The sequence below is a fragment of the Indicator indicator genome, chromosome 9, assembly GCF_027791375.1.
Source record: "Indicator indicator isolate 239-I01 chromosome 9, UM_Iind_1.1, whole genome shotgun sequence".
In the NCBI taxonomy this organism is placed as follows: Eukaryota; Metazoa; Chordata; class Aves; order Piciformes; family Indicatoridae; genus Indicator; species Indicator indicator.
This window is the reverse complement of record NC_072018.1, coordinates 29493160-29516649: the sequence shown is the minus strand read 5'-3', so window position 1 is coordinate 29516649 and position 23490 is coordinate 29493160. Positions and strand designations below refer to the sequence as shown.

Genomic DNA, 23490 nt, shown 5'->3' with positions numbered 1-23490 from the left:
AACTAAAAGAGGGGAGATTTGGACTAGAGAGAAGGAAGAAACTGTTCACACTGAACGTGGTAAGACCCTGGCCCATGTTTCTCAGAGAGGTGGTAGAAGCCCCATCCCCAGAAACATTCCAGGTCAGGTAGAATGGGGCCCTGTGCAACCTGATCTAGTTGAAGATGTCCCTCCTTAGGGCAGGGAGCTGGATCTTTAAAGGTCCCTTCTCACCTAAACTCTTTGGTGATTCAGTGATTTATTTTGGGTATTTCTGGAAGGAGAACCTCTTTGGGTACCAGCTTCTTCTGCAGAGCAGCAAGAGCTGGGGCAAACCCAGAAGTGAAGCATCTCTGCACAAGCTGCTGAGCCGGGGCAGAGGGTTACTAATTTTGCTTGTGCCCGTTGAGTCTATTTGATCAGGAAACTCACCCAGGGCAGTGTGATGCTCAGTGGCCACAGCATGGGTGTCATCTGTGGGCTAGCATTGCTCAGGGTTGTGGTGTCCATGATGTCACTTGCAGGGATGGCTTTCCTGACATGGCCCAGTGTTCTGCAAAGGATGTGGGTTGCTGCAAGATCCTCCCTGTGCAGCATGAGGCATTGCTGCAGATGAAAGAACATTAAACCCCAAAACGTGTGTGAAAATGCTGGTGAGCTCACAGGCACCTGCCCTGCTGATGGAGGTGAGGGTTAGCTCAGCTCAGTGCTGCTGCCTGGATCAGGTCACAGAATCATCAGATCACTAAATGGCTTTGGGTGGGAAGGGACCTTAAAAGATCATCCCCCGTGCAGGGACACCTTCAAATAAAGCAGGTTGCTCAAAGCTTGGTCCAACCTGACCCGGAATGGTTCCAGGAATGGAACTTCTACCATCTCTCTGGGCAGCCTGGGCCAGGATCTCACCACCTTCAGCATAAACAATTTTTTGGTGATCTCTCTAGTCTGAATCTCCCCTCTTTTAGATTAAAACCGTCAGCCTTTGTTCTGTCACAACAGGCTCTGCTGAAGTCTGTTCCCAGCTTCCTTACAGGCCCCTTCAAGTATTGAAGGCCACAAGAAGGTCTCCCCAGAGCCTTCTCTTCTCCAGGCTGAACAACCCCAACTCTCTCAGCCTGTCCTCACAATAAAGGGGGTCCAGCCCTTTAGATCATTTTTGCAGTCTCCTCTGGTCCTGTTCCAGCAGGTCTGTATCTCTCATGTGCTGAGGACCCCAGTGCTGGACCCAGCACTCCAAGTGGGGAATAACCAGAGTGGAGCAGAGGCACAGAATTCCCTTGACTGACTGCCCTGCTGCTTTGGATGCAGCCCAGGAGGTGGTTGGTTCTGGGCTCTGAGTGCACATTGTGAGCTCCTGTCCAGCTTTTCACCTACCTGCAACTCCAAGTCCTTCTCATCCCTAAGCAGGGTTGCTCTCCATCCCTTCATCCCCCAGCCTGGATTGATACCAGGCATTGTCCTCACCCAGGTGCAGGCCTTGACCTTGTTAAACCTGAGGAGATTCACACAGGCTCACTTCTCAGGGACATGAGAACCACGATGGGACCTTTTCATGTTCCACACCGGTGTGATGCACACCAGAGCTGCAACACTCCAATTTGCAATCAGCTTCTCAGCTGTTTAATCATTAACTCAAGAGCCAAGCTCCAGCTTGGAAGCAGCTTAGTGAGTGAACTTTGGGTAGGACACAAGATATTGCTCTGGAAGTGGCAAAGGACACAGGAGTATTGTTTTGGAGGTGAAAAGGGGAGGGGACAAGGATGCAGTCCTCCACATAACTCTGGAGGACACAAAGCACTGCTCAGAGGAGCTTTATTTTCTCTCTCCATCTCTAGATTCCTCCATTTCCATCTCTCCCTTTCCCTACCCACCCTGGGATGTCCCCACTATCCCCATCACTGCCTGTCCTTGCTTATCCCCGTTCCTCTGACCCTCTCATCACCCCACACAGCGATTCCTCATCTGCAGGGTCCCCACCATGCCACTACAGTGTCTTTCCTGCAGGGAAGGGATGCTCAGCTCCTAGCACCCCAGGTGTGGTGAGGATGTCAGCCATCCCTGACGCGTTGGGTCGCCCACGGAGCAGCTCCTCTCGTAGCCTGGCTGGGACGCTGGAGACCTCTCTGGGCATGGGGACGCTGGAGATGGACAAGGAGGAGATGCGAATCCTCAAGGTCTGCTTCTACAGCAACAGCTTCAACATGGGGAAGAACTTCAAGCTGGTTAAGTGCTCCGTGACAACAGAGATCCGGGTATGTGGGGAGGGGGAGCTGTTCACAGAATCACAGAATCAAACATTCAGCTTGGAAAAGACCCTCAGGATCACCAAGTCCAACCAAGAGCCCTACTCTACAAAGTTCACCCCTAAACCATAGCCCCAGGCACCACATCCAAACGACCTTTAAACAAATCCAGGGTTGGTGACTCAACCACCTCCCTGGGCAGCACAAGGCCTGACCACTCTTGCTGGGAAACGTTTTTTCCTAATGTCCAGTCTAAACCTACCCAGTCATAGCTTGAGGCCATTCCCTCTTGTTCTATCACTAATTACCTGTGAGAAGAGACGAGCACCAGCCTCTCTACTGTGTCCTTTCAGGTAGTTACAGAGAGCAATGAGGTCTCTCCTCAGCGTCCTCCAAGCTAACCATCCCCAGCTCCTTCAGTTGCTCTTCAGAAGATTTATTCTCTAGGCCCTTCCCCAGCTTCACTGCCCTCCTTTGCACTCACTCCAGCACCTCCACGTCTCTCCTGTATTGAGGTGCCCAAAACTGGACACAATACTTGAGGTGTGGCCTCACCAGAGCTGAGTACAAGGGGACAATCACCTCCCCTGTTGTGTCCTCCTACATTGAATCGTTGAACCATTTTGGCTGGAAGAGACCTTTAAGATCATCAAGTCTAAGTGTTAAGCCAGCACTGCCAGGTCACCACTAAACCATGTCCCTCAGCACCACATCTCCATATCTTTTCAGTCCCTCCAGGGTTGCTGACTCAGCCACTTTCGCTCCAGGGACATTTCTGTTGAATTCATTCATTTTTCCTCCTTGTTCTCCCACTATCTAAAGCTCTTCTGGAGCTCAGCTAGGTCTTGGCTCTCAGCCCTGCTCGTTTCTACCCCAGGAGGTGATCAGGTCCATCCTGGTGAGCGGCCGCATTGGGCCCGACATCAAGCTGGCCGAGTGCTATGGGCTGCGCCTGAAGCACGTCAAATCCGACGAGATCCACTGGCTGCACCCCGACCTGACAGTGGGTGAAGTGCAGGAGAAGTATGAGTGCCTGCATCTGGAGGCTGAGTGGAGGTAGGACCCATGCTGGACCCCAGCCGAGGCAGGGCCCTGGGCACCACCGAGCCCGTTCTGATGGCAGTCTCCTCCGGCGCGGTCCTCACTGCGGGGTTCTTCTCTTGCTAGGTATGACCTCCAGATCCGCTATCTGCCAGAGGACTTCATTGAGCGCTTCAAAGAGGACAGGACCACCTTGCTCTACTTCTACCAGCAGGTCAGAGATGGCCCCGGAGCTGTCCTAGCCCCAACAAGATCTACTCTCCACCCACCCTAACCCACACCCCACATCCAGGAGGTTGTTTCCTCCTCCCTAGCCCAGAAAAAAACATGATTCCCAAGAGCTTGCAGCCCATTTACCTTCACCTTGAGCTGCTGAACCCCCAGCCTGCAGCCCAAGGGCAGCTCCTATGATCCCATCCTGCTGCTGGATCACTGCATCCCCATGAGAGACAGCTGGTCCCAATCCCTCCACCATGCTCCTTACCCTGCTACATCCCAGAGTGGGATGTGGGAGGGTGTGCTCCCTGCAAGCATCTCCTGCCCAGAATCCCCACAAGCATCCCCTGTGAGCATCCTGTGAGCATCCCCTGCCAGAATCCCCTGTGAGCATCCCATGCAAGCATTCGCTGCCAGCATCCCCTGTGAGCATTCTGTATCTCCTGCTATCATCCCCTGTGAGCCTCTCCTGTGGGCATCTTCTGCCAGCATCCCCTCTACCTCCTAACCCATTGTTAGCAACCCTGGCGAGCATCCCCTGCAAGCATCCTGTGAACATCCCCTGCCAGCACTCCCAGCAAACCTACCCTGCAAGCATCCCATGAACATCCCCTGTGAGCACACCATGCAAGCATCCCTGACAGCATCCCCTGTGAGCATCCCCTCCACTTCCTGACCTCCTGGGAGCATCCCTTGTGGGCATCTCCCACGAGCATCTGCTTAGCATTCCCTGCGAATATTCCCTTCTTCTCCTAACCCCCTGTGAGCATCCTTGTGTGTCCTGACCACTTGCAAGAATCCTCTCTGTCTCCTGACCCCCTCTGAGCATCCTGCACACCCCCTCTGTGTCTCCTGACCCCCGGTCTCCCCGGCAGCTCCGCAGTGAGTACATGCAGAACTACGCCAGCAAGGTGAGCGAGGGCATGGCCCTGCAGCTCGGCTGCCTGGAGCTCAGGTATGTGTGTTCCCAGTCCTGGCTGCACTGGGAGCACTGGGGAGGACTGGCAGCAGGGGCTGGGGCCAAGGAGGGTGGGAACATGGTGGGGGACTATGGGCACAGGGTGCTTGTCTGATGTCCCTTGCTTCTCACAGGAGGTTTTATAAGGACATGCCCCAAAATGCGCTGGATAAAAAGTCCAACTTCGAGTTCTTGGAGTGAGTAGGCACAGCCCATCCTGCCAGGCAGAAACCCCTGTACCCCAAAACCCCTCACCCCGACCCTTTGGCCTCAAGGTGCTGGGGTGCTGCAGATGGCCTTCCTCATGTCCCTCCAGCTCCTCATAACCCCCACAGCTCCTCATTCCCTGGCAGCTTCTCATTCCCTGGCAGCTCCTCATCCCCCAACAGCTCTTCATCCCTCAACAGCTCTTCATCCTACATCCTCCCACAGCTATTCATCTCCCCACAGCTCCTTATCCTCCCCACAGCTCCTTATGCCCCTGCAGCTCTTCATCCTCCTGCAACTCCTCATCCCTCCACAGCTCCTTATCCCCCCGCAGCTCCTCATCCCCCCGCAACTACTCATTCTCCCTGAGCCCTGCTGATGCAAGGTGGGGGAGCCCTTTATCCTGCTCTGGGTGGGTGGCTTCTCACCCAGGAGCAGCCCATTTGACACTTAGCACCCACTTTGCCTGGTACATCCCTCTTGTGCTGGTTTGCATCTCCCCAGGGAGGTCCCCAGCAGCTGGGGGTCCCCATGGGACTATTAATGAGTGTAAGAGGTCTCTGCTCTCCAGGAAGGAGGTGGGCCTGGACCTCTTCTTCCCCAGCCAGATGCAGGAGAACCTGAAGGTGAGTGCCTGTGTGCAGGAGTGGCTTGGTCATGTCTGCTGAGGTGTGTGAGGGTGCTTTTGTGTGTGTATGTGAAGTGTGTTCATGTGTGTGTGCAGGCACAGCTGCTCACGCCTGCTGCTGCACCACCATGCACACACATGCAGACAGAGTCACTGAGTAGTTCTGGTGGGAAAAGATCTTGAAGATCCTCAAGTCCAGCCATTAACCCAGCACTGCTCAGTCACCACCAAACCATGTCCCTCACCACCACATCTACACAGCTTTTCAGTCCCTCCAGGGCTGGGGACTCCACCACTGTCCTGGGCAGCCTGTTTGAGGCATTGACAACCCTCTCAAGGAAGGAATTGCTCCTCATGTCCAACCTAAACGTCTCATGGCACAATTTGAGGCCATTTTCTCTTGTCCAATCATTTGTTCCTTGGGGGAAGAGACCGACTCCTACTTCATTCTAGCCTCTTTCCAGGGAGTCATAGACAGTGAGGTCTCCCCTGAGCCTTCTTTTCTCCAGACCAAACAACCAACCCCAGCTCCCTCAGCTGCTCCTCACAAGACTTGTGCTCCAGACCCTTCACCAGCTTTGTTGCCCTTCTTTGGACAGACTCCAGCTCCCCAATGCCCTTCTTGTAGTGAGAGGTCCAAAACTGAACCTCATACACGAAGTGCTGCCTCACCAGTGCCCAGCACAGGGTGATGATTCCTGCCCTGCTCCTGCTGGCCACACTATTGCTGATCCAAGCCAGGATGCTGTTGGGTGCACAACAGCTTCAGACAGCTATTGATCAGAACCCCCAGGTCCTTTTCTGCCAGGCAGCTTTCCAGCCACTTGCCCAAACCTGGAACATTCATGGGGTTCTTGTGCCTGAGGTGCAGGACCCAGCACTTGACTGGGTTGAACCTCATCACAAAAATGATCAGGGAGTTGAAGCACCTCTGCTACAAGGATAGACCAAGGGTGCTGGGGTTGTTCAGCCTGGAAAAATGGAAGCTCCAGGGAGACCTTATTAGCCTTCCAGTACCTGAAGGTGGCCTACAGGAAGGATGGAGAGAGACGATTTACAAAGGCCTGCAGTGACAGGACAAGGGGCAATGGCTTCAAACTGGAGAAGAGCAGATTTAAATTGGATGTTAGGAGCAAATTCTTTACTGTGAGGGTGGTGGATCACTGGAACAAGTTGCCCAGGGAGGTGGTTGAGGTTCCTTCCCTGGAGATATTCAAGGTGAGGCTCAACGAGGCCCTGGGCAGCCTGATCTAGTTGGGGATGTCCCTACTGACTGCAGGGAGGTTGGACTGGATGACCTTTGGAGGTCCCTTCTGGCCTGGACCATTCTATGATTCTGTGAGTCTATGGTTCTATGACTCTGTGATTGTGTGATTCTTTGAGTCTATGGTTCTATGATTCTATGATTCCGTGAGTATGATTCTGAGTCTATGATTCTATGATTCTGTGATTCTGTGAGTCTATGATTCTAGGAGTCTATGATTCTAGGAGTCTATGATTCTAGGAGTCTAGGAGTCTAGGAGTCTAGGAGTCTAAGAGTCTATGATTCTAGGAGTCTAGGAGTCTAGGAGTCTGTGATTCTAGGAGTCTAGGAGTCTGTGATCCTAGGAGTCTAGGAGTCTGTGATTCTAGGAGTCTAGGAGTCTGTGATCCTAGGAGTCTAGGAGTCTGTGATCCTAGGAGTCTAGGAGTCTGTGATTCTATGAGGCTATGATTCTAGGAGTCTGTGATCCTAGGAGTCTAGGAGTCTGTGATTCTAGGAGTCTAGGAGTCTGTGATCCTAGGAGTCTAGGAGTCTGTGATTCTAGAGCTATGATTCTAGGAGTCTGTGATCCTAGGAGTCTAGGAGTCTGTGATCCTATGAGGCTATGATTCTAGGAGTCTGTGATCCTAGGAGTCTAGGAGTCTGTGATCCTAGGAGTCTAGGAGTCTGTGATCCTATGAGGCTATGATTCTAGGAGTCTGTGATTCTAGGAGTCTAGGAGTCTGTGATTCTATGAGGCTATGATTCTAGGAGTCTGTGATCCTAGGAGTCTAGGAGTCTGTGATCCTATGAGGCTATGATTCTAGGAGTCTGTGATCCTAGGAGTCTAGGAGTCTATGATTCTAGGAGTCTGTGATCCTAGGAGTCTAGGAGTCTGTGATTCTAGGAGTCTAGGAGTCTGTGATCCTAGGAGTCTAGGAGTCTGTGATCCTATGAGGCTATGATTCTAGGAGTCTGTGATCCTAGGAGTCTAGGAGTCTATGATTCTAGGAGTCTGTGATCCTAGGAGTCTAGGAGTCTGTGATCCTAGGAGTCTAGGAGTCTGTGATTCTAGGAGTCTAGGAGTCTGTGATCCTAGGAGTCTAGGAGTCTGTGATTCTATGAGGCTATGATTCTAGGAGTCTGTGATCCTAGGAGTCTAGGAGTCTGTGATTCTATGAGGCTATGATTCTAGGAGTCTGTGATCCTAGGAGTCTAGGAGTCTGTGATCCTATGAGGCTATGATTCTAGGAGTCTGTGATCCTAGGAGTCTAGGAGTCTGTGATCCTAGGAGTCTAGGAGTCTGTGATCCTATGAGGCTATGATTCTAGGAGTCTGTGATTCTAGGAGTCTAGGAGTCTGTGATCCTATGAGGCTATGATTCTAGGAGTCTGTGATTCTATGATTCTAGGAGTCTGTGATCCTAGGAGTCTAGGAGTCTGTGATCCTATGAGGCTATGATTCTAGGAGTCTGTGATCCTAGGAGTCTAGGAGTCTGTGATCCTATGAGGCTATGATCCTAGGAGTCTGTGATCCTATGAGGCTATGATTCTAGGAGTCTGTGATCCTATGAGGCTATGATTCTATGATTCTGTGCTCTGCCCACCCTCACACCAGGGTGAGGGAGCAGACAGACACAGGTGTGCACACCTGTGGCCGTGCCTGTGTGCAGCTCCTGTTCTCAGCTGCGTGTTGGTGTGTCCCTGGGTGTCCCTGTGTGCTGCTCAGCCGCTCGCTGTAGGCCTGGCAGGCTGGCAGCAATGCTCAGGGCTGCTGTGCCCACAGCCCAGGCAGTTCCGGAAGATGATCCAGCAGACGTTCCAGCAGTACGCCCTGCTGCGGGAGGAGGACTGCATCCTCAAGTTCCTCCACACCCTCTCCACCTTCGCCAACATCGACCAGGAGAGCTACCACTGCGAGCTCATCGTGAGTCTGACGAGTGGGATGGGATGGGATGGGATGGGATGGGGTGGGATGGGATGCAGTGCGATGCGATGCGATGGAAGGACATCCCCCGGCCCAGGGTACTTTAGAGCCCAGGCTCACTGTGTCCCTCTGTGCCAGGGAGTGTGCAGGGAGGAACACTGCAGGACAGGGACAACCTCCACTACAAGCTGGTGTTTAAGGCTACACGAGGTTCATAGATTCATTCATAGAATACCAGGTTGGAAGGGACCTTAAGGATCCTCTAGTCCAACCTTTCCAAGTAAGAATATAGTTGAAGTGAGTGGCCCAGCACCCTGGACTAGCTGATCTTTGGATGTCCCTTCCAACCCAGACCATTCTACGATCTCCCATGCCCTTAAACCTAGCAAAGGCTTGCTGAAGGTGCAACCATAACCATCAGGGTGCCCTTGAGCTGTTTGTTAACCATGCACAGCAGGACACTGTTTAGACAGCATGGACAAAGGGACCTTTAAAGGTCACCTGATCCAACATGATATTCACAAGTGACAGCATGGACAAAGCCAGCCTGCTGGGGACAGCTCCTTGCTGTGCTCCCCAGATTCAAGATGGGGACTTGGACACCCCCATCTCGGACAAATCCCTTGCAGGGAGGCTTGGAACTCACTCACTGACCCCAAAGGGAGACAAAATCTCCACAGCCCCATGCAACTCCCCAGCATCACCTCCCAAAGGGCAGATGAGCATCTCTGTCCCTCCTCTGCAGCAGGAGGAGGCTCCGGGGACTCCTTTTTTTGGAGGATCCTGCAATCTGAGAGGGGCTGGGGGTGTGCTGGGGGCTCTGGGGACCTTCCACACCCAGGAATCCAAGCATGGTGGGTGTGAGCTGGGACCTGATATTTACTGAACCCCTTTTGGGTGAAAAAGCAGTAACCAGGAGTGCTGGGAACCACAGAATGTGGCAAACTAGGAGCACTGAGAATCCTTTTGGAGCCAGGAGGAGGAAAAACATCCACACTGGGCTCCTTTAAGCATCCACCATCCCCTCTCCAAACCACCCCCTCTCCAAGTCCCTGGGGAAAGATGATTTCTCCCAAGGTGTCTCACACATTGCAGAAGATTGGAGGGGCTGGACTTGGCTCTGGAGGTACTTTCCTTTCCCAAGTTTGCCTTCTCCTTCTGCTGTCCCTTCCCAGCAAGGGTGGAACATCATGGTGGACCTGGTCATTGGGCCCAAGGGCATCCGGCAGATGACGAGCAAGGAGGCCAAGGTATGGTGGGTGCTGGGTGGGGAGTGGTGGGGGGTGGCTGCTCTTAAACTGGTGGCTAAAGTCAGCCCTGGGGCTCTGCCTCTCTCCCCAGCCCACCTGCTTGGCCGAATTCAAGCACATCAAGTCCATCAAGTGCTCCAGCGTGGAGGATGGACAGGCAGTCCTGCAGCTTGGGCTCAGCGGCACTCCCCAGGTAAGGTGGCTTGGGGAGGGGTGCTCCAGGTGCTGAGGGGGTGTGGGTGGGATAGGAGGGTCTCCCAGTGCCATGGGGTGGCATTGCACCCTTGTGAGTTAGGTAGGATGTGGTGGATGCCTCAGTTTCCACCAAGAGAGCTCCTGCCTCCAGCCCTGGCCAAGGGGAGAGTGTCCTCCAAAGCAGGGAATGTCCAAGCCACCCCTGGGGTGCCCCTGCCCCATGGTGTCATCCTTGCCTGAGGGTGGTTGGATGCCAGGTGTGTTGGCCAAAGTGTCCTGGGGTGCTGGGAAGGATGCTGCTGGAGAAACCAGGATGTGCTGCAGAGCAAGGAGTTATTCACTAAGCTACCCCAAGGTGGAGACAAGGGGGGGACTATCCCATCCCAGCATGGCCCTGGCCTGGCTCTGGGCTCACCCAGTCCCTGGCTATCTCCTCTAGTCCCTGGCTATCAAGACAGCTTCTCTGGCTGAGGCAGAGAACATGGCTGACCTCATTGATGGCTACTGCAGGCTGCAAGGGGACTTGGAAACCTCACTCATCATCTTCCCAAGGAGAGGTGAGCACCCTGAGGGGCATCAACCCCAGGAAACTCCCCCACTTGTACCCTCTCAAACCCTTTTCCACTCCTTCCATGGCCACAGCATCACCCATGCCCCCAGCTGAGAGCCACCAGCTCCCTGCATGTGTGGTCCAGGTGCTGGGGGAGCCCCAGAAGCTGTCAGGCTGATGGGAGGTGACTATGTTGTCCTCTTTGCAGAGAGAGTGAAGAGGATCAGCCTGCCACAGATCCCAGCCCCGTGAGTAGCACCAGACCCCAGAGTGGGGCTAGGACTCCCTGCTGCCCCCTAACCCACTTCCCTGACACCCATCTTCTCCCACCCCATAGGAACCTGGAGGAGAGACAGTCTCTACTGTCAGACAGTGTGAGCCTGGGTGAGTTTTGGGCTCATCTCCTCACTTCCCACCAGCCATGGGGATGTTCTATGGGGGTTTGGCAGAGCTTGATATCCCCAGCAGCCCTTTGCCTGGAGGTTGAGATGCAGCTGAGCATCCTGATGGTCCTGATCCCTGTGGGGGCTGCTGCAGGCTGGGTGAGGCTGTAAGATCCTCCCCTGCCCAGTGCCATGCCTGACTCCCTGCCTGCAACCTCCTTCTTGCCCTAGAATCTGACATTTATGCTGAAATCCCTGATGAGTCTTCAAGACCAAGGTCTGGAGGTAGGTGCCATGCCTCTGGTTCCCTCCTTGCACTTCTCACAGAATCACTGCCTGGTGGGGTTGGAAGGGACCTCTGGAGATCATCTAGTCCAAACCCCAGCTAAAACAGGGTCACTCACAACAGGTTGCTTGGGATTGCATCCAGGTGGGTTTGAAATCTCTCCAGAGGAGACTTCATAACCCCTCTGGGCAGCCTGGTCCAGGGCTCCAATACCCTCACAGTAAAGAATTTTATCCTCATCTTCAGATGGAAATCCCTGAGTTCCAGTTTGTGCCCACTACCCCTTGTCCAGCATCCTCTTTACCCCCATCCTTTAGCTGTTGATCAGCGTTGAGAAGATTCTCTCAGGCTGCTCTTCTGCAGGCCAAACCGCCCCAGGTCTTAGCTTTTCCTCCTCAGAGAGATGCTTCAGTCACCTCAGCATCTCTGTAGCCCACACTGGACTCTCTCCAGTAGTTCCCTGTCTCTCTTGAACTGGGGAGCCCAGAACTGGAGCCAGGATTCCAGGCGTGACCTCACTAGGGCAGAGTAGAGGAGAAGGAGAACTTCCCTCAACCTGCTGGCCACCCAGGTCTTCTGAATGCACCCCAGGAGACCATTGGCCACCTTGGCCACCAGGACATATTGCTGGCTCATGGTGAAATTGCCCATCCCCCAGCACCCCAGCCAAGCCCTCCCACCTCCTCCTGCCCACTCCAATTTCCCACCCCATCCCTCCAAAGCTGAGAGCAAGGCTTTACCTGCTCTTCAGAGGGACTGAGGGAGCTGCCATGAGAGAGGACCTTGCTGAGAATGTGATGGAGAGGGTTGGGATCACCAGCACCCTCTGCCTATGGAATTGGGCAGTGCTACAGGCAGCTCCCTGCCTGCTGGTGCTGCCACCCCTGCCCTTCTCTGTCCATGAAGTTCAGCACTATGGGATCTCCCGAGAGGACATCACCTTGGGCAGGATCCTCGGAGAAGGCTTCTTCGGAGAGGTCTACGAGGGGATTTACAACACCCCAGTGAGCTTCCTGACCTCTCCCTGCCCTGCCAGTCTCCTCTGTGGCCAGGGGGGAGCAGGGTAAAGCAGCCACCATCCTTCCTTCTCCTTGCAGAAGGGGGAGCAGATCAACGTGGCTGTGAAGACCTGCAAGAAGGACTGCAGCCCAGAGAACAAAGACAAGTTCCTGAGCGAAGCAGGTACACCAGGAGGTTCTGCTGCGCTTTGGGGTGGTCACAGAGCCTTCTCAGCACCCAGCCTGGGGCAGAGGAGTGGGGCCTGCAATGCTGGGGTGTTACAGCCAGGCTGGCAGAACCCTGTCCTGGCATCTTTTGGTCCCTGCCTGGGGACAAATTGCCTTTGCGACGAAGGATAGAGCAGGAAGAGGGAGGTGGCCCATATCCTCACTCCTGTGACAGGAGTGTTCTCCAAAAGAGTTCATTTCTGAGAGGGATGGCCACTGTGGGGGGGAAGGACAGCGGCTGAAGCCTTGTTTGAGGGCAGATGGGCACCACCTGGCTGTAGATCCCCGAGTTGCTGGAAGCCCAGGAGCCTCAACCCCTCTAGGGACAAACTAGGCTATCCCTGGTGATTCCTCCTGCTCTGACTCTGGCTTCTTGGCAGAAGCCTGCCCCTACACCCCAGGACACAAGGTTTGGGACTCCTGTGGTGGGGTCCCCTGATTGCAGGGTGCCTGATGTAATCTCCCTGCAGTGCTGATGAAGAAGTTGGACCACCCCCATATTGTGAAGCTCATTGGCATCGCAGAAGAGGAGCCCACCTGGATCATCATGGAGCTCTATCCCTATGGAGAGGTGAGCAGGATCCCACTGCTGGATCCCATCCCTTGGCCACCCTTCCTGCCCTTTCTTGGTCCCTGAGCCCACTTTGTTTGTCCCCTTGCAGCTGGGACAATACCTGGAGCAGAATAAGCACTGCCTGGCTGTGCCCACCCTCATCCTCTACGCGCTGCAGATCAGCAAAGCCCTCGCCTACCTGGAGGCCATCAACTGCGTTCACAGGTAGGGCAGGAGGGTACAGGAGCCAGGCATAATGCCAGGAGAAGACAGGGAACATAGGGGTGGACAAGGAGGTGGTGAGCAGGAGCAGGCAGAAGCAGAGGCTGGCAGCATGCTTTGGTTCAGACCCTTTGTTCAGCCACATGAGCTGGTGGTTGAGGTGTGAGCTCTCCTTCGCCATCTCTGAGGTGTGAGCTCTCCTTCTCCATCTCTTCTCATACAATCATAGAATCACAGAACTGTTTAGATTGGAAAAGACCTCTAAGATCCTTGAGTCCAACCATTAACTCAGCACTGCCAGGTCACCCCTAAACCATGTCCCTCAGCACCACATCTATATGGTTTTTCAATCCCTCCAGGGATGGAGACTCCACCACTGCCCTGGGCAGCCTGTTCCTGGGCTTGATAGCCCTTTCTGTGAGGCAATTGTTCCTCTTGTCCAACCTAAAGGTCCCCTCGCAAATCTTTAGGCTGTTTCCTCTTGTCCTATTGATTGTGACTTGGGAGAAAAGACCCACTCCTACCTTGCTCCAACCTCCTCTCAGTGAGTTGTAGAGAATGAGGTTTCCCCCTCAGCCTCCTTTTCTCCAGGCTAAACAACCCCAGTTCCCTCAGCTGCTCCTCTTAGGGCTTGTACTCTAGACCCTTCACCAGCTTTGTTGCCCTTCTTTGGACATGCTCCAGCACCTTAATGTCCTCCTTGGAGCAAGTGATCCACACCTGAACTCATCATTCCAGTAGTGGCCTCACCTCTCTGTCCCCTGTCCTCAGCCAAGGGTCTCTCTCCTTTCAGGGACATTGCTGTGAGGAACATTCTGGTGGCCTCCCCAGACTGTGTGAAGCTGGGAGACTTTGGGCTCTCCAGGTACATTGAGGATGAGGAGTACTATAAAGGTAAGACCTGCGTGATGGGCTCGGGGCTTGCTGAGAGGTGAGACCTCTGTGCCCTGCCCTGCCTGTGCCAGGGCTGCTCCATTTCCCCTGCAGTGAGCTTGGCCACCATCTTCCCTCTCCCTCCAGCATCCGTCACCCGTCTCCCCATCAAGTGGATGTCACCTGAGTCCATCAACTTCCGCCGCTTCACGACAGCCAGCGACGTCTGGATGTTCGGTGAGTGGTGGGATCGGGGCAGAGCAGGGCCCTGGGCATCATCCACCTCCCCTGGCATCATCCTAATCACAGGATCACAGGATGTTAGGGGTTGGAAGGGACCTCTGGAGATCATCGAGTCCAACCCTCCTGCCAGAGCAGGACCATGGAATCTAGCACAGGTCACACAGGAATGTATCCAGATGGGGCATGAAGGTCTCCAGAGAAGGAGACTCCACAACCTCTCTGGGGAGCCTGTTCCAGTGCTCTGTGACCCTCACAGTGAAGAAGTTCCTCCTCATGTTGAGGTGGAACCTCCTGTGCTGTAGTTTATATCCATTACCCCTTGTCCTATCCCAGGGTGCAACTGAGCAGAGCCTGTCCCCTCCCTCTTGACTCCCAGCCCTCAGATATTATAAACATTGATTAAATCCCCTCTCAGTCTTCTCCAGACTGAACAGCCCCAGGTCTCAGTCTCTCCTCATAGGGCAGTGCTCCAGTCCCTTAATTGTCCTCATCGCCCTCCATTGGATTGCACAGGGACAAATCCTGCTCTGGAGCTGGGAGGTTATCCCAGCCTTTTCCTTCAGGAAAGAACACCTGGAGCAGAGCTTCTTCTAATTCAGCCATCAGCTAGGTGCTTGCTTCTCCTCCAGTGAATTCAAGAGGGTTGAGGGGCTGAGTTGAAGTCTGCCCCTTGCAAACATCCATCCTCTTGCCTGTCAGGCCATCCCCATGGCCTCCTGTGCTTATCTGTCTGTTGGTCTGTCCCTAACCATGACCCCATGGCCATCAGCAACCAGCAGATGGGCTCCTTGAAGCTCCCCAAGAGAGCAATTAGGTCTTTCCTCTGCATTTTTCACCCAGGGACCAGCAAGGTCGAGCAACCAAGTGACCTGGTGTCACACCACAGAGCGTGGCACTGTCACCATGTCCCCAAAACCCCAAACAAGGGCATGATCCCCCAGTGCCAGCATCAGCTGTGGTTGCTCATGTTGCTTCCACAGCTGTGTGCATGTGGGAGATCCTTAGCTATGGGAAGCAGCCCTTCTTCTGGCTGGAGAACAAGGATGTGATTGGGGTCCTGGAGAGGGGTGACCGCCTGCCCAAGCCTGAACTCTGCCCTCCTGTGCTCTACACCCTCATGACACGCTGCTGGGACTACGACCCCAGTGAAAGGCCCAAGTTCAAGGACTTGGTTTGCAGCTTGAGGTGAGTGGTGGGGATGGGCTGGGAGAGTCTGTGGTTTGATGGAAGGGTGAGCAAGAGGGTGAAGGAGCAAAATAAACCCATGCAAGATTTGGGGTTGGGAGTTTTCTGCCCAAGCCTGATTTCAAAGGACCATTTGAATCACAGAATCATTGAATCATGGAATGGTTTAGGTGGGAAGGGACCTTTCAAGGTCATCTAGTCCCTGCAGTCAGCAATGACATCTTCAACTAGAGCAGGTTGCTCAGAGCCCCAGCCAACCTGACCTGGAATGGTCCCAGAGATGGGCCATCTACCACCTCTCTGGGCAGCCTGGGCCAGTGTCTCACCACCTGTGGCATAAACAATTTATTCCTTCTATCTATTTGAAGCCACCTGTCCCTGGGGTAGTAGTGGTTCCTAGTGTGCTTTACTTCCTGAGAAGGAGTCTTGTAGGGGAATCCTGCCTCCACATCTCATTGAGGCCAGCCAGGGTGATGCTACGACCATATTCTGTCCGTCGCATCCTTTTCCTCTTCTCTTCCCACTCCTCCTTGCCCCTTTGTGTTTTCCATGGTCCATCCAGCTCAAGCAAGCATCCCCACTCTCTGGGGTATGGGAGACATGACAGTGCTCCCTCCCAGGGCTGTCACCCTCCATCTCCCCCTGCAGTGACATTTATCTGATGGAGAAGGAGCTGGCCAAGGAGCAAGAGAGGAACAACCGCCATCGGCCTCCCAAGATCATGGAGCCGCCGTCCTTCCAGGAGCCACCTCCGAAGGTGAGGAGAGGGCAGAGCCTGTGCAGGCAGGTTCATCTCCCTGGCTGCAGCAGAAGTGAGACCTCCCTGAGCTCTCACCCACCAAACATGTCTCCCACCTCCATTCCTCACAGCCCAGCAGACCCAAGTACAAGCCACCACCCCAGAACAACCTCCTGGCTCCCAAGCTGCAGTTTCAGGTAAGGTACAACCGAAGAATCCCACAGGGACATGAGCATGGGGGTCAACTTCAGAAGGTCCTGCCTGAATCTCAAACCCTTGGGGCTTTTGGGGCTCTAAGGTGCCCCATGCCACCACCAAGTGCCTCCTATCACCTTGCCAGCAGGACCTTGCACTGCTCAGATCTCAGGCCTGCCTTCACCCCTTGGAGGTGGCAGAGAGACTTTTGTCCTAGGAGGGGGAGTTTGCATGCATGGCTAAAAGGAAAGGAGGTCTGATCTCTCTCATGTTACCAGGGATGAGTTTGGATCCCCTGCAGGTCACAAATCACCACCTCTGCAAGGACTGGTGCTGGACCCTGGAGCATCAGGGTGAAACCCTCAACAGCAACTCAATAAACCCTCAAGAGCAACTATTTGAGGGCAGATTTAGACTCAGTTTGAGGAAGAAATTGTTTACACTGAGGGTAGTGAGACACTGGCCCAAGGTTGCCTAAAGAGGTGGTAGATGCCTCGTTCCAGCAACCATTCCAGGTCAGGTTGGACAGGGCTCTGAGCAGCCTTCTCTAGTGGAAGATGTCCCTGTTGACTGCAGGGGGGTTCAACTAGATGACGTTAAAAGGGTCCTTCCAACCCAAACCTTTTTGTGAGTCTATGATTCTATTTTGTGTGCTCTTTCAAGGCTGGTCAGGGTCCAGGCAGCATGGGAAGGTCTCAAAACCATAGTTAAGGAAGAGCCAAGCAGGGAGGAAGGTCTTGATCCTTCTGCACAGAAGGGCATCACATCCTGGGCTGCATCAAGAGAAGCATAGGCAACAGGTTGAGGGAGGTGGTTCTTCCCCTCTGCTCTGCTCTGATGAGACCCCACCTGGAGTACTATGTCCAGTTCTGGAGCCCCTATTCCAGGAAGGATCTGGACATGCTGGAATGTGTCCAGAGAAGGGCCATGAGGATGAGCAGAGGGCTGGAGCACCTCTCCTATGAGGACAAACTGAGCGAGTTGGGACTGTTCAGTCTGGAGAAGAGAAGGCTCCAAGGAGACCTTGTTGTGGCCTTCCAGTATCTGAAGGGGGCTACAAGAAAGCTGGGGAGGGACTTTTTAGGGTAATGATAGGACTAGGGGGAATGGAGCAAAACTAGAAATGGGTAGATTCAGGTTGGATGTTAGGAAGAAATTCTTCCCCATGAGGGTGGTGAGACACTGGAACAAGTTGGAACAGGGAGGTGGTGGAAGCCTCATCCCTGGAGGTTTTTAAGGCCAGGCTGGATGTGGCTCAGAGCAACCTGATGTAGTGTGAGGTTGGAACTGGCTGATCTTTGAGGTCCCTTCCAACCCTGACAATTCTAGGATTCTGTGAGGGCAGAGGCTGCTCCTGGTGTGTCGTGGCGTGAAAGCCGCTCCCCCCCGTGTTGTCTGCTCAGTCTGTCCCTCTGTCTGCACTAACCACCCCCCCGTGCCTTGTTTTGTGCCCGCATCCCCCCGCTGCCCGGCCTCCCCTGCCCACCCCAGGTGCCCGAGGGTCTGTGTGCCAGCTCGCCCACGCTCACCAGCCCCATCGAGTACCAGTCTCCAGCCAGCTCCCTGCACACTCCGCCACTCAACCGCCACAACGTCTTCAAGCGCCACAGCATGAGGGTAAGAGAGGGCTTCCTCCATCCGGAGGATGTCCTGGTCCTGGGTGGCCTCACCAAGGACCTCCTAGGAGGCAAAGCCTCGGTGGGAGGGCTGCTAGCTGCACCGTGCTCTGCTCTCTGCTGCTGCCTCTGCTGCTTCAAGCTCAGTGTTGCTCCTTACCCAGCTGCAGGGGGGCCAAATCCTGACAGCCTGTGGGTGCTGTTTGTAAAGGGTTCTGAGGTGTCTCCAGACCATCAGCATGTTGGTGGACAAGCCACTGGCATTGATATCCCCCAAACCAGGCAGGAGATGGGTGGCTTCTGCTCTTAGAGGCTTCAGGTCAGCTCCTCACACTTGATGTTGTCACCTGAAATGCCAGGGGTGATTTGCAACCTGAGCTTGGCTCCCCCAGCCCCAAAATCAGAGCTGGGTGGTTTTGGGGTGCATCCTGTGGTGCTGTGCCTCGTGTGCTGGCACAGCTGCGCTGCCATCTGTGTCTGGCACCCAGAGGACAATCAGCTGCTCCCCAGGGTGGCCCATGCATGCTGCACATGGAAGGTGCTGAGATGTGGGGCCAGGTGGTAGTTTCTTCTCTCTGTTGGAAACCTGCCGGAAACCCAAATGCTCCCCAAATTCAGCTTGGACGTTCATGGCTGCTGAGGTCTGGAGCATGACTTTGCATGTGTGGAGCAGGGCTTATGGCTCCTGTGCCAAAACCAGAGGGTCTCTGGCTTCTGACCGTGCCCTCTCACTGCTGACTCAATGCACCAGGAGGAAGACTTCCTCCGTCCCAGCAGCCGGGAAGAGGCACAGAAGCTCTGGGAGATTGAGAGGCTCAAGATGCTGCAAGTCCTGGACAAGCAGCAGAAGCAGATGGTGGAGGACTACCAGTGGCTGCGGCAGGAGGAGAAGTCCCTGGTGAGTGGCCTTGAGCCTTTCAGCTCTTGCACCCTCATGAAGGTGGTCAGAGAGCCACGACAGCCATGGAGGTTGCTCCTGATGGCTGGAAAAGTCACTTTTCCTCAGAGGAATGACTCCTCCAGCAGCCACACCTCTTGCAAACCTCTTTATTTGCTACACATCACAGAGCTGCTTTGTTGCAAAATGAGTGGTTTGAAACTTGGGCAGCTTTCAATTCCTTGAAATTGCATCTAAGGAAGCTTTTGCAGTGCTTTCAAAAGCAGGGCTGGGGATAGCTACTGTGTGACTAATGCATCAGCCTGTGGTGGGACAGGCTTGGAAGGAGACTCCCAAGTCTTTCATTCATTGGACTCACACAGCCCAGCTCCCCCTGACCCCGGGACTGTTGGATAGGAAGTGGATCCAAACAGCTGCTTGAATGAAGCTTTGTTTGTGTGGAGCAGCAGGTTGAGGTTTCTGGTGGCCCAGGAGCAGGTGGAGAGTAAATAGGGGTGATAGGATGGAGATGGGGCCAGTGATGGGCCTGAAGCCCCTTCCCCTCCCATACTCCCACCCCCTGCAGAGATGTATCCCTGTGGTGTATTTCGTGAGTCTCCTGGGAAAATTCCATTTTTCCTCTCTTCTTCCTTTTTTCCCCACACCCCTCACAAAGCTTCTCCTCCTTTGCAGGACCCAACAGTGTTTATGAACAACAACCTCCCTCCGGTGAGTGGTGGCAGCCCCAGAGGAGCCATGTTGGGGTGTATTAGGGTGCAGAAGGTCCTTGTTTCGGGGATGTCCAGGGATCCTCATTTGCTTCGGCATGGACAGGTGATAAATGGGATGGTTTAGGCTGGAAAAGATCTTTAAGATCATCAAATTCAACCATTAACCCTGCACTCCCAGGTCACCACTAAACCGTGGCCCTCAGCACCACAGCTACATGGTTTTTCAATTCCTTCAGGGATGGTGATACCACCACCATGGGCAGCCTGTCCCAGAGCTTGACAACCCTTTTGGGGAAGAAATTGTTCCATGTGTCCAACCTAAACCTCCCCTGGTACAACTTGAAGACATTTCCTCTGTGCCATCACTTGGTCCCTGGGAGAAGAGGCTGACCCCCACCTTGTCCAACCTCCTCTCAGGGTGTTGTAGAGAGTGGGAAGGTTTCCCCTGAGCCTTCTTTTCTCCAGGCTGAACAACCCCAGTTCCCTCAGCTGCTCCTCACAAGACTTGTGCTCTGGACCCCTATATCTATATATACATGGTCCTTGTATTGGGGGTAATTAATTGGGGGTAATGTTAATGAGGTGGTGCAGAGTTCTGGGTAGGTGATGGCTTTGGCTCCTCCCTCTTCACTGCCTCCATCCTGGACTTTCTGCCTCTCATTGCTGTTTCTTTCCCCTGCAGCTGCTCCCGGAGAAGGAGGCAAATTACAGTGAGTGTCCCTGGCTGCACAGGGTGTGGGGCTGCCTGTGACCCCCACCCAGGAGTGCTCCTGTGGGGTCCAGACCAGCTGTGAGGAGCCTCGGGGCAAATCCCTCCCTGCTTTGGGATCCTCCATAAAAGAAACCTCAGATAATGAGGAGCAGCTTTGACTGCCCTGGGCAGGGGGTCTGATTGTCCTGGGTGTGGGGGTTGAAGGGGGTCTGACCCTGTGGGGAGGTGGCACAGCAGGGGTGGGACTGCAGGGGTGATGTGGGATATGGCACGGATCCCAGGGGTCTTGCAGCATGGCCACATGCCTGTGGAATCAGCTGGAGTGACCCTCCTTCCTCTCCCTTACTGACGGTGTAGCGGAGTTCACGGGACCCCCCCAGAAGCCTCCAAGACTTGGGGTGCAGGTAAGACCACCTGGATTGGGCCAACGCAGTTCTGGTCCCCTCCTCTACTTCCACAGTCTCATTCCTTCTCTTCCGCCTCCATCACTCCCTCTGCATCTGACTCCCTCAGACCTCAGAGGAGTCAGACAGACCCAGCAGCACCAGGGTAATGAAGGAGAGGTGGATGGGTCTGGCCGAGGTGCCCCATCAGTGTCGGCTCTTCTCTCCTTGCCCCAGCTGATCCCATTGTGTCCCCATTCCCCAGCAGTCCATCCACACGGCCCCTACCGCCAACCTGGACCGCACCGATGACATGGTGTACAGCAACGTGATGGAGCTGGTGAGGGCTGTGCTGCAGCTGAAGAACGAGATCAGCATCCTGCCCCCAGAGGGGTACATCCTGGTGGTGAAGGTAGGGCAAGGACAACACCAGAATTTCCATGAGGAGGGGAGGAGGGAGTTGCTAAGTGGCTCCCACCAAGCATCCGTCTCAGAAAGGTCTTGCAGATGTAGGAGGCAGCATTGCCAACATTCCCAGTCCCTCTGCTGGGGTCTTGGGTCAATGGTGGGACATGCCCTGTTCCTCTGTTGTGTCTTTGGGTCAATGGTGGGAGCATTTCCAGCACCCTCTGCTCCTCTGTTGTGTCCTTGGGTCACTGGTGGGAGCATTTCCAGCACCCTCTGCTCCTCTGTTGTTTCCTTGGGTCACTGGTGGGAGCATTTCCAGCACTCTCTGCTCCTCTGTTGTGTCCTTGGGTCACTGGTGGGAGCATTTCCAGCACCCTCTGCTCCTCTGTTGTTTCCTTGGGTCACCGGTGGGAGCATTTCCAGCACTCTCTGCTCCTCTGTTGTTTCCTTGGGTCACTGGTGGGAGCATTTCCAGCACTCTCTGCTCCTCTGTTGTTTCCTTGGGTCACTGGTGGGAGCATTTCCAGCACTCTCTGCTCCTCTGTTGGGGCTTCCAGCACTCCCTGCTTGGTCGTTGGATCAACAATGGGAGAGCAGCCCCCCATGCCCCTGCCCTGAATGGGATCCTTGACTGCATGACCCAGACTATTCCCTGTACACCTGGATGCATCCTCACCCTGCTGCCCTCCCTGCAGAACGTGGGCCTGTCCCTCCGGAAGCTGATCGGCAGCGTCGACGAGATCCTGCCTGCCTTGCCTGCTGCCTCCCGCACCGAGGTAGGACAAAGGAGGAAGGGAAAGGAGTTTGACAAGGGTGGGGTGCTGGTGGCACCTCTCTCTGTAACCCCTGCCTGTCATGGTCAGATCGAGGGGACCCAGAAGCTGCTCAACAAGGACTTGGCCGACCTGATCAACAAGATGCGCCTGGCGCAGCAGAACGCCGTCACCTCGCTCAGCCAGGAGTGCAAGCTCCAGATGCTTACTGCCTCCCACACCTTGGCTGTGGACGCTAAGAACCTCCTGGATGCCGTGGATCAAGCCAAGGTCCAGGCCAACCTGGTGAAGCTGTGCTTGGAGTGAGGAAAGGGAGGGGGTGGAGAGAGGGAAGGAGAAAAGGTGGGGAAGGAGAGGAGGAAAGGGACCACCGCGCTTCAGTTGGCGGAGGTGGGAGGAGAGCGTTGCGGAGGAGCTGGCTTTTGTGTGTCTCCTGTGGCCTCGCTGTCCTGCCCTCCCTGTCCCCCTCCTCCTGCAGCTGCTCGTGTCTTTAGCGTTGTCTTGTCAGTCTTCTGAAGAAGGGAGGCGTCTCGTGACTGGAAAGGACTGGAGGGGACCTGGCTGTCCCCAGGGGAGGCCGAAGATCCCTCTGACTCAGCAGCCTGGTCCGTGTGTCCGTCTCTTGGCCCCACTGAGGACAGATGGCTGTGGGCGGCACATTGTGATGGGGACCTGGACCCTGCTCCTCAGGGACGTGGCAGCTAGAGCCAGCTGGTATCCCTGGGGGGTGCCCAGGGGCTGTGGGAGCAGGGGCCAGAGGGCCTGTTTGAGTCTCCTTGTACATTGTACAGAAGAGTTTATTTAACGGTGGGAAGCAGGTCCACGCAGAGTGCTGGAGCCAGTGCCAGCATCCACAGCTGGAGCACGCCCAGCCCTGGGCTTGAAGAGCACAGGGAGGGATGGGACCTTGTGGACCTCAGCCTTCGGTGGCACAAACCAGGAGCGGGGTGCCTCTTCCAGCTGAGTCTTCTCTGAGCTGTTCTGTGTAAGCCACAACGGCCAACCAAGTCTGTTGGGTTTGTGCTTTTGAATTGGAAGCCCTATGGCTCAGGCTTTCCCCCAGCATCGTCCCACAGCGTTGTTCGTTCCGGCTGAGATAAACCATGCACAAAGTCCTGCTGTGTCCATGCTTACCTGTCACCCCTGCACTGTGGAACTTGGTCCACACCAGAAGCTTCTCAGAAAGAGTTCAGGGTCATGCTGGTCAGACCTCCCAGCCATCTTGCCAGTGACCATCTGGGTGAGCCTGGTTCTGCTGTGTCCACATTCCCTCTGGAGCCCCATTTCCCTCCCATGCAGCCCACAGTCCGTGTGAGGGTTCCACCTGCTCCCACCCCAAGTCTTGGTAGATGATCTGTAGGTCTTTGCTTTTCAAAGACTGGCACCTCTCTGTCTTTCTTGGAGTGAGAGACCAATGGAATCCAGTTCATCAGGAAGCTAGAAATGAAAAGCTGGTTTACAGCACGCATCGGAGCCAGGTGGTTTGGGATCTAACATGGGATGGAGAAGAGGATTTGCTCAGGAGGGACCTCAGCAGTACAGGTTTTGCCCTTGCCAGCTGAGTCCACCAGCCTTAGAACTCATGCCAGTGGGTTGTAGAGGGTCTGCACCTGGGCTGGGCCTTGCAGAGCAGACACCCCCAGCTGGAC

General features: G+C 54.7%; 1 protein-coding gene across 1 annotated transcript; it reads left to right on the top strand.

Moving 5' to 3' along the window:
* Positions 1 to 1991: 1991 nt before the first annotated feature.
* PTK2B (protein tyrosine kinase 2 beta) lies at positions 1992 to 22147 on the top strand. Its single transcript, XM_054383812.1, has 30 exons — positions 1992 to 2231; positions 3100 to 3278; positions 3390 to 3477; positions 4355 to 4434; positions 4572 to 4634; positions 5216 to 5270; positions 8301 to 8441; positions 9617 to 9691; positions 9783 to 9884; positions 10326 to 10443; positions 10645 to 10684; positions 10774 to 10820; positions 11051 to 11104; positions 12012 to 12109; positions 12203 to 12287; positions 12802 to 12902; positions 12994 to 13109; positions 13900 to 14000; positions 14127 to 14216; positions 15203 to 15407; positions 16056 to 16164; positions 16278 to 16343; positions 17833 to 17958; positions 18709 to 18855; positions 19528 to 19563; positions 20248 to 20275; positions 20635 to 20681; positions 20929 to 21072; positions 21764 to 21844; positions 21932 to 22147. Exons 1-30 carry the CDS (start codon positions 2025 to 2027, stop codon positions 22145 to 22147), a joined length of 3045 nt encoding a protein of 1014 aa, XP_054239787.1. The 5' UTR covers positions 1992 to 2024.
* Positions 22148 to 23490: the final 1343 nt, after the last annotated feature.

Bases quoted from the DNA above. Each gene is read 5' to 3' on its own strand.
- PTK2B (XM_054383812.1), top strand. From the start codon at position 2,025: ATGTCAGCCATCCCTGACGCGTTGGGTCGCCCACGGAGCAGCTCCTCT. The intron at 12,110-12,202 runs GTGAGCTTCCTG...TTCTCCTTGCAG, and splicing joins AGGGGATTTACAACACCCCA to AAGGGGGAGCAGATCAACGT. The intron at 21,845-21,931 runs GTAGGACAAAGG...TGTCATGGTCAG, and splicing joins CTGCTGCCTCCCGCACCGAG to ATCGAGGGGACCCAGAAGCT.